At 39.0% G+C, this 9,332-nt stretch overlaps 4 protein-coding genes across 4 annotated transcripts; all 4 read right to left on the reverse strand.

The window, feature by feature from the left end:
- Nucleotides 1–2,456: 2,456 nt before the first annotated feature.
- Nucleotides 2,457–3,165, reverse strand: LOC119997046 (aspartyl protease UND-like). Its single transcript, XM_038843817.1, has 2 exons — nt 3,071–3,165; nt 2,457–3,027 (listed from the first exon to the last, which is right to left on the reverse strand). The coding sequence occupies exons 1-2, from the start codon at nt 3,163–3,165 to the stop codon at nt 2,457–2,459; spliced, it is 666 nt and encodes a 221-aa protein (XP_038699745.1).
- Nucleotides 3,166–3,191: 26 nt separating this feature from the next.
- On the reverse strand, nt 3,192–3,788 carry LOC119997047 (aspartic proteinase CDR1-like). Its single transcript, XM_038843818.1, has one exon. It carries the CDS (start codon nt 3,786–3,788, stop codon nt 3,192–3,194), a length of 597 nt encoding a protein of 198 aa, XP_038699746.1.
- A 921-nt stretch (nt 3,789–4,709) lies between these two features.
- On the reverse strand, nt 4,710–6,604 carry LOC119997748 (protein BUNDLE SHEATH DEFECTIVE 2, chloroplastic-like). Its single transcript, XM_038844933.1, has 5 exons — nt 6,421–6,604; nt 6,245–6,342; nt 6,082–6,145; nt 5,519–5,615; nt 4,710–4,983 (listed from the first exon to the last, which is right to left on the reverse strand). Exons 1-5 carry the CDS (start codon nt 6,476–6,478, stop codon nt 4,905–4,907), a joined length of 396 nt encoding a protein of 131 aa, XP_038700861.1. The 5' UTR covers nt 6,479–6,604; the 3' UTR covers nt 4,710–4,904.
- A 451-nt stretch (nt 6,605–7,055) lies between these two features.
- LOC119997747 lies at nt 7,056–9,311 on the reverse strand. The gene is made up of 2 exons (XM_038844932.1): nt 8,533–9,311; nt 7,056–7,737 (listed from the first exon to the last, which is right to left on the reverse strand). Exons 1-2 carry the CDS (start codon nt 9,154–9,156, stop codon nt 7,378–7,380), a joined length of 984 nt encoding a protein of 327 aa, XP_038700860.1. The 5' UTR covers nt 9,157–9,311; the 3' UTR covers nt 7,056–7,377.
- Between the last annotated feature and the right edge of the window lie 21 nt (nt 9,312–9,332).

The raw sequence follows: 9,332 nt of genomic DNA on the forward strand, positions 1-9,332 counted from the left end.
ACACCTAAAGTATCGGTTCAATTTCCATCCCACTAATTCATGAAAACAAACATGTTATACTCGTTTAAAGGTATAGGTGCGAGTGTAGTTCCAGTATCAAGGATACTCCACCTTCATCCTTTAGAGTTGGTTTAAACTCATCAGGATCTATTTCAAGCCTTTCCTTTCCAAGGGCTAATCGGTTATAGTTGTACAGGTGATCTGTAACACTACCAACACGATATGAGAGTTGATTAACCAACCAAGGCCTTGGGGAAGCATTGCCAAACCCAAAAACTTCAGCCCAAATACCTTGCTTTTTTGGTAATTCTCTCTTATGCAGCTCATAAGCACATTGGACACCACAACAATGTCTTCATCAGTTGCTTGGAAGCTGAGTTGTTACACATGCCCCGTCGATTTGAATTTGTAAGAATTGCATATCCGTTCAGTCAATCGTTATTGACTAATCATGGATTACGAAACGACACAATTGTAATTTAATAAAATTGAAAAAAAAGCCGAAATAAATTACTATTTACATTTCTCTTCTTTCTTCTTCTTCATTCTTTTCCTTCTCCCGTGAGCACCGCTGCTACTCCACATCAATTTTTTATCCAGCCACCAATGAAGCCCACAACCCCACAAACTTCTTTCAACCACTTACAGCTTGAGGCACGTCGAGAATTGGTCAGAAAACACGTCGAGAATTCGCCAGAAAACAAGCTTGAGACCGTGGACCACCGGACAGAAAAGGTGGCACATCCACCCAACTCTGGCGACGGATCAACACATAGGGGTATTGTAGAGGAACCCAGCAAAGCTAATTTTGAGTAGCTAAATCTCATCTTTGCAAGAAGAAGATGCTAGAAACGGTTGCTATTAAAGAGAGGAGAGCTCCGTGACTTCTGAGCTTAGCTCTTTTTCGGTGAAGATGAATAAGCCAGATGAGAGGCTAGGCTTACCGGAGGAGTGGGAGTGGTACTGTTATGGAAGGATAACTAAATTTTTTGAGTAAATATTATTTTCTTTGGTTTTTTTTTTCAATTTTATTAACCTAAAATGTTGGCGTTTTATGTTTTTTAAGTCAAATGACGGGATGATTTACGATGCAACGAAATCAAACCATAAGAGATCCAATTCCTACAAATTCTCAAAACGAGAGCTGCATGTAGAAATAACCCCTAACACAGAGGTGTTTGTGATATTTGTCCAAAAATTGTCCACAAAAAACAAGAAAAAGAAAGAAAAAAAATCAAAACTTGCAAAAACAAGAAAAAGAAAAGAAAAAAGATCAAAACTTACGTTAAAGAGAAGATGAATATTTAACTATAACATAATACTACTATCTATACTTTGATTTGTCTATGGTAGAAAACAGCAACACAACCTAACAAGCTACTTGACTCGTAGTTGATTCGTTATGCACTGCGGAGGAGTAGGCTGTAAGTAAGTTTCTAAAACCAGTCTACCATCATCTTCATCATAAAAGTGAGCGATTCTTGTGTGTTGATCAACCACAATCTTAGACACAACTATCAAGGGTTGACGGAAGAAGGTCCAGATCCCAATCCCAGTGACTTGAGAAATTACTAATTGTGCTGTTCCATTTGATTCCTTCATCTCCACCACCCCGCTGATTTTGTCGGAAAACATCACAGTTGTGTTTTTAGGTTTATGGCCAATGATGGTTTCGTCATACCGAACAATAGTAATACCCTGAGGATCCAAAAACTCAATGGAACAATGATTCTCTAGTTCTATCTCCCACAACCATTGAGGTTCATCACCCTCTTCATGAATACGGTAACTCAAGGACTTGATGTTGCTTGGGAAAATACCACTCAACTGCTCCTCCAACTTCATACCTCTCAACTGCTCCTCCAACTTCATACCTTCCTCCAACTTCATACCTCTCAACTGCTCCTCCAACTTCATACCTTGGCCTTGGGAGGTTGAGAATGATAAGAAAACAAGTAGAGAGATCAACACGACCATACCCTTCTCCATTGTCAATCTAAAAACAAGTAGAAAGATCAAGACGATCCATACACTTCTCTACTATATATATAGTAGAGATTTCGAATCCTAGTGAGAAACAATGTGATCAAATCAGAATTTCTTTCGAATTCGGACTCTCTTTTTTTTATGAACTGATCAAGAACAAGGTGCAGGAAAGCCCAAGAGAATTCATATGGGCCGAATTTGTAGGATGGAAGTTCATTATGTTCTTGGAAGTTGGGCCACCCTTGAGCCCAACGGAGTTTTCAATTTTGTGAATTTTAGCAGTTATAACATATAAAGGAAAGGAGAAGAGAAAAACATAGAGATCTAAACATAATAATAATAATAATAATATCTACTTTTATTTGTCTATCGCACCAAAACAAAACGAAACACAAATCATAATTAATAACTTCCTAAAAGGATATAAGGCACCCAAATCATGATTAATAACTTCCTAAAAGGATATAAGGCTATAAAAATATGTCAGTGTCAATCTTTTGAAGATGAACCATCCCTGCTTCCAGATCAAAACCCACATTATAATTTTGTTGGGCCATGATTCCAATCACCGAGATCTTCCTACCATCCTTTAGTGGACGAACAGACATGCAAAAGTGATCTGAATTTGCCTGTAAAAACATACTTTTTTCATCCATCGCTAAATCAGCTCCCCCAGCGAAGTGGAATGAGACTCCTGGAAACCCAGTCATCTCTTCTGTTACATTTCCTCCATAGCACAACAAATTGATATCTTCCTCACGCCTAAAGTACCGGGTCAATTTCCATCCCACTACTTCATGAACTCCTTGTTTGAGTATGTTATACTCACTTAAAGGTATAGATGTGAGTGCAGCTCCAGAATCAAGGATGACTCCACCATCACTAAACACATGAGGATCTATGCCAATACTTTCCTCTCCAATACTCATACCTTCAAGAGTTACAAAGTAGAGGTTTTTCCTCTTTTGTATAGGCGTTGGATCACCGTTCCCCGCATCACCAAGAGCCAATCGGTTGTAGCTGTATTGGTCATCCGTCACACTACCAACACACAGTATGAGAATTTGTTACGTAGTTGATTAACCAAGGCCTTGGGGGAAGCATTGCCAAGCCCAAAAACTCCTGCCCAAATTCCGGTGTTCTTTTGCTGATTCTCTCTTCCGCAGCCGATGAGCACATTGGACACCACATCAATGTCTTCATCATCAGTCAGTTGCTTGGAAGCTGAGTTGTTCCAAGGCCAAAGTTCCTTCAGTTTTACTGTTATCCATATATTCCATGCCATAGCCACATCTTTGTTGAGAGTCGCATCTCGCATTACCGAACTGTATACAAAGAGGATCGTTGCAAGAAAACTCCTTATAAGTGGAAGACTTTGAAGGGTCAAATATAGGATATGACTGTTGAAAACATTTCTGGCATGGCTCGCATTGAATCCATAACAGGTAGCTGCCAGTGTCCAGAATTGCAAACTGTGGAACTGGAGGCTGGCCTACAAAAAAGCTCACGCTGAATATACTATATTTGCTGTCGAGAATAAGATTGGTTTGGACACTGGCCTTGGAATCCAGGAACATAGAACGAGCGATTGCATTCCTCATGAGACGTTCTGCACGATCAGAAACACTCCCTGTGGAATTATGGAAAGGTGACAGAATAGAATCATGGTGAATAAGCTTCATGACCAACGTCTGAGGTGGTGATGTGTTGTTTGGGGTGGTGACAGCAGCAGCAGAGATGCTCAAAAATAAAGCTGCAAGTGTTAAGAAATGAAGGCAATGGACTGCAGTTAAACTGTCCATGGTTGATATCTAGGCAATGAATGATGGTCTGCTATTTGAAACAAACAAGAGATGAAATAAAGATGTTGAATGCAAATAAATACAGAGGATGTATATATATGAATTATGAACACACTTAAAACACACACAATGAATGGAAGACCTACTACATTCACACCAAGGGCATGGATTGGGAGAAGTAAAATAGATAATTAAGCTGTTGAATCACAGCGAAGCAAATATTTGGGTAAGGTAACCCATGCTAAAGGTGCTGGTGCCTAGATGAAAATAAAAAATGGATGGGAGAATTTGGCTACTCATGCTAATGGTGCTGCTGCTTCAAATTGCATGTTGCAATTGCATTACTTAGTGGACAACACGTAGACATTAGCTCTCCACCTATGGAAATCCAAAATCATTAGAAGGAAGCAATCAATCAGCCACTGACTTTAAGTTATGTTGTCCCAAATTCTGGAAATGACAATTATGTATATATAGATACCATCCTGTTTCATTATGATCCAGGAGTCCGTGAGATTTAATTTTTGGAGCATTGTCACAAGCCAGATTTGTTGCTCAAGGAGGGGAGGGCATAGTCAATCTTGCCATTCCCCCCTTATAAATGTTCGTTTTATATCTACAACACCCTATCAACACAGCTCTGCCATCATCATATGCCTGGAAGCTGAGTTGCTATAAGCACTGAACCAAATGGAACCCAAAACCTTACCATTCTCAAGAAACAAACAATCCACATGCTCAATGTTGCACTGTTCTTTTAAAACAATCTCTCTGTGTTTACCTATGTCGTTTGTCTACCAATTCATTCTCAGTCAATATTTTCTTAATAAAGTCTAGCTGTAACCATTGCAACCTACACGAAGAAAGTTTTTTGCTTTCATACACAACTTACACCTAACTGCTTCTAGAAACACACAAGGATAAGCAAAAAGTAGCTCTTTATAAATTGTTTCTAAAAATTTAATCAAATACCATTTGTCAAAAAAACAAAGAGAAGCACCTCAAAATTGAGATGATAGTGCTTCCAGCTCAGTAAATAGTATTACCATATAAGATACAGAGCAAAAAATGCAGGAAAAAACGTCATGTCTTCAAAAGATAGTGTTCTTAAAAATGTCAATCATCATGAGTGCTCATGAATCCACCAACAAAGCCAGCTCCATTACAATTGCCACATAGAATGTCCTTCTTGCCTCTGCATGGAGGAACATATATCATGATCTCGTAAGCCGTATGAAAAGAGACCACTGAGATGTTCCCAAACTCATAAAAGTGTGTTTAAAACCAATACAAACAATAAATTTTTGACAGAAGGTGTTTGTGTTTCTTTGGGGTTTTTTTTTATTCATTCTCTCTTTAAGCAGATAAAATGTTTGGCATTGAGAGTGAGAGAATATGGATGTTAAAGGCAATATTCTTATGATGTTTATTCAAGTGGTACCATGCAATATGTGAAAAAAATACTAAATTTTCTCCTAATTATCAAGAAAGTTTTCTATAAATTCTGTCCACCAGGGAGGAAATAGGCTTTGATGGTTTCCCAACTCTGACTATTCTTAACCTTAAAATCCACCATGGATGCTAATACACAAAAGTAGGCTTTGATGGTTATGCTGATGGAGATCATACCTAGATGGTATGTTACACTAGCTCAAGCCTCAAAGTTACATCCAAGAGAAAACGACAGAAAAGGTCCCACTTATGTGGGGAGAGCAGTTTAATGTGCACACCTGCAAAGCCAACACAGTCCACCAGCTTTAAACTGTCCATTGAAGTGGTCGACTGAATTAACACCAGCTCCTTTGCACTGAGAACATAGCACAGCACCTGTTGTTTTGGATTGCATGATAAAAAACTATGAGCTCAAGTCTTGATAGTAGCATTTACACAAAGGAAATAAAATTTAAACCAAGTACTTTCATAAGCTCACGATGAAATGAATTGCTATTTCACTAGAAATATTAATGACCCTAACAAAAAGTTACAGGAAACAAGCACAAAAGTAAATTTGGAAAAAAAAAAAAAAAAAAAAAACAAGTTACAAAAGCAACGGCAGAATGACACTGATTAGCGCATAGCCTCATAAACAAAGAGTTAACATCAAAGTCAAGTATAAAGAAAAATCTACTTCTAGTTGAATGAGGAACCAATCTCTGGAATAAGAGAACTTGAGAAGAAAAGCAAATTAAGTTTACTCTACAGTATCAAACAATTAGCAATGGAATTATTGTCAGTCTTATCAATTGGAACAAACAGATCGAAGAAAAAGAACAACAGTGTAAATTTAACTTACCATTTCCATCACAATCTTTGCAGACTATGCTATTTGGCTTGGAAGTTTGATTACTGTTCGTAGCCTATAGAACCCAGATCAAAACAGCTTTAGTTTCATCTAAGAATGTATTAATTAAGTATCCACAGTAATTATTACTGAAAAATAACATTCCCTTTTATACCTTAACCTCCAAAGTCTGAAACTTTGTAGCTTTAGAGTGCTTGGATAACTCATTTGCTCGAAGAATCTTTCTCTCAATTGAAAACCCAGTAACAGTACCTGGCTAAGCATCAAATTTCAGTTCAAAAATAGTTTGTCAGCTAAAAAAATATAAATTGGGAAGAGACAAGGACCTACCTGGCTTGTTTAGGGGTTGAAAGGAACAAACAGTTGATAAAAATAGGGAGTTAGCCATTCAAAGCAAGTTTTCTACTTTTTCGAGACAATTTGACTCGCAAGCAGATATGGTGAAGGGTGTGGATAGAATGCTTGCTTCGTGTTGATCGTTGGCAATTATCAAAACCCACAAGTGGAAAAACCATATAAAGGTCTTGCCTTCTATCCCCAAAATGAATACCGAAATTACGATAGACTCCCCAGAAACGGCATCGTTGTGTAATGAAGCATCGAGCATGTGTTGTTTGTTGGGTAAGGTATTCACGGTTCCTCAAGTGAATTCACACGTCATTCTGGCTTAAGAAGAACAAAAATAGAGAGCAGCGAAATTGCTTTGGGGAGGGCATCAGAAGAAGAAATCGAGAATGGCAACCGCTGCTCTCTTCTCGGTTTCATCCCAGTCAACATGAGATGAGAGGCTGTATATATAATCTGCATATAATGGAGAAAGAGGTGGAATAATTTTTCTTTTTTTCTTCAGTCTTGGATTTTAGGAAGGTTAATGGTATTGTATTTGAACCCTTCAAACAAATGAAGATAATGGACTGCACTTTCATGCATGAAAGATGCTCGAAAGGTCTTCGATTGAAAGATCCTTCCAAAAAAAAATGCACTTACATAACAAAATTAGTACAATGTTGTCTCGGAATGGACAGAGTCACTTAAATCCATTAAATTCAGCTGCTCTGAAACATGAAGGAAAACCTCCACTGTACTCTATTGGTAAAGTATGGAGCTTTTGGGTTACAGGGAATTTCATTTCTATTAATAATACTGGAACTGTTCTTTGTTATAGAAAAAAAATCAAACAATCAGTGCCAGTAAGAACCAACCAGATTGCATTTCATCGCCCAAAAAGAAGTGTCGACAATGCAGGTAGTTTCTGATTACCATGATGAATTTAGCATGCTTCATCAATCAGTCCTTGGTGCAATGGGCATCTGTACCATGTTGGGTGCAATGGTTGTAGCCAACAGTACGAAGGAATTCTCGGATTTCTTTGGCGCTGCTGTTGCTGGCTTGCAACAATCGCTCATCCTCCTCATAGATTAGGTACGGGGCTTCACTTTTTTTCCTTGACAGTAACTTTTTGGCTCCCTTCAAGACATGGTATTCCCACCCTTGAACATCTATTTTAAGCAGCAGCACAGGCTCTGATTCAGGAACTACATCATCTAGAGGGATAGTCCTTACTTGAACTGCTACTTCTTCATTGGACTTGAATGCCAACTTTGCCCCAGTGGCTGAAACAGCACTATTGTCAAGTCGACCGACCAACTGTTAAAGGAGAAATCGTTAACAGAAAGTTCATAAGAACTAGGTAATCTTTGATAGATGAGGAGGAGGGATATGTGTTTCACAACTGTGTGAGTCAGAAACTAAAGGGGCTAAACCCCTCGATAGCTGCATTCAGAACTTACACCATGCACCCGCATGGCACTCAAACACAGAGCAAGTGAAAGTGCAAACTTAAACATGCCTCCTATCATGTTATCATATAGTTGCATAGCTTCAAAGAATAAACATGAGCTTTGTCTTGATCAAGAAAAGTACAGTGAATAGCATTTGTTCCTTCAAACATCCAGTGTTCAGGCCTTAATTTCCAGATCGTTCCGGACTTCCTAATGGTTTTACCAACTCTCTGCAGGCTTTGTTCTCAGATCACTAATAAGTAATAACTTCAAATGGAGCAGCTAACAATAATACCTCTATCAGACAAAACACCATGCTTTCAAAAATGACTACTTTCCCAGCAAAAGAAACGAGTTAAATTGAATTGATTATGAAACTAATTTTCGAAAAAGAATAGCAACATCTAAGCCAAACTGCACCATCTGCTTGTAAATCGGTTATACTTCCTAAATTCAAACAGGCATTGATACTGATTCACCAATTAATACACCTTAAAGAAACCAACAATTCAAGCTATTCATCCCTGATGAATTGTCGGTTACCTACTGAGATCCCAAAAACACCTCCTTTATCAATGCAAAATGAAGAACCAAAGGACCAAGCCCAACACTATTCAACAAATCAGAATTGCTGAAAGTAGTAATAAGTCATACTATTTACCTTATAAAAAGTAATATTCCCGGTGCGATCAGAGGCGGCGGCCTCAAACACAGTAACCAGTTCGGCAACCCTATTGAACCAAATCCCATCACAAATCCGCTGTAGATTCTCGAAAACTGGTTCAAATGCCAAAACCCTGAACCCCATTGCGGCCGCTGCAAAGCTCGCCATCCCTAAATTAGCTCCAACATCAACTACAAACCCACCATCAACACTCCTACCCTTCTGACCCCGAATCTTCTCCAGAACCTCCTGAATTGTGGCGGAAATGTCTGGCTTTCGGAAGAGCTTTCCTTTGAGGAGGCGCACGATATTCTTATGGGGCTTGTCGGGTAGATTTCCGAGGTCGGCGAGGGAGTAGAGGAAAGGGTACCGTACGTTCTCGACGAGATTGGCGACGACGGGGTGAGCTTGAGGACAATTTAGGCAGTTAAAGGGAGGGATTGGGAAGCGATGAGGATTCAGAGAAATATAGGAGGTTCTGGTGGTGGTGATTGCGTTGGAGGTGAAGAAGAGGAAGGTTAACAGGAGGGAGAGAGAGGTGAAGAGAACAATGGTGAGCGTCTTGAACCACGAGAGCTTTGATTGTTTGTAGTTGTTCAATCTTTTCCAGGCATTTGCCATGGAAATTGAAATATGAGAATTTCCGGGGAAGTATCGATTTTTCCAATGAAATCAAAGATTTGGATCTCAGTATAGAGAGAACGAGAATCTTCACCTCACTATTCCGGAGTTTCAAGCAGAGATTGACCCCATTGAGTGGTGGCATCTGCTGCTTTTACTTTAGTAACAGCGCACCC

Source organism: Tripterygium wilfordii, chromosome 4 (assembly GCF_013401445.1).
Source record: "Tripterygium wilfordii isolate XIE 37 chromosome 4, ASM1340144v1, whole genome shotgun sequence".
Lineage (NCBI taxonomy): Eukaryota > Viridiplantae > Streptophyta > Magnoliopsida > Celastrales > Celastraceae > Tripterygium > Tripterygium wilfordii.

Bases quoted from the DNA above. Each gene is read 5' to 3' on its own strand.
- LOC119997046 (XM_038843817.1), bottom strand. From the start codon at position 3,165: ATGTGCTCATCGGCTGCGGAAGAGAGAATCAGCAAAAGAACACCGGAA. The intron at 3,028-3,070 runs GTTAATCAACTA...GTGTGTTGGTAG, and splicing joins ATGCTTCCCCCAAGGCCTTG to TGTGACGGATGACCAATACA.
- LOC119997047 (XM_038843818.1), bottom strand. From the start codon at position 3,788: ATGGACAGTTTAACTGCAGTCCATTGCCTTCATTTCTTAACACTTGCA.
- LOC119997748 (XM_038844933.1), bottom strand. From the start codon at position 6,478: ATGGCTAACTCCCTATTTTTATCAACTGTTTGTTCCTTTCAACCCCTA. The intron at 6,146-6,244 runs GTATAAAAGGGA...TGGGTTCTATAG, and splicing joins TTCAGACTTTGGAGGTTAAG to GCTACGAACAGTAATCAAAC. The intron at 5,616-6,081 runs GTAAGTTAAATT...CCAAAACAACAG, and splicing joins CAAAGATTGTGATGGAAATG to GTGCTGTGCTATGTTCTCAG.
- LOC119997747 (XM_038844932.1), bottom strand. From the start codon at position 9,156: ATGGCAAATGCCTGGAAAAGATTGAACAACTACAAACAATCAAAGCTC. The intron at 7,738-8,532 runs GTAAATAGTATG...CTCCTTTAACAG, and splicing joins GGAATATTACTTTTTATAAG to TTGGTCGGTCGACTTGACAA.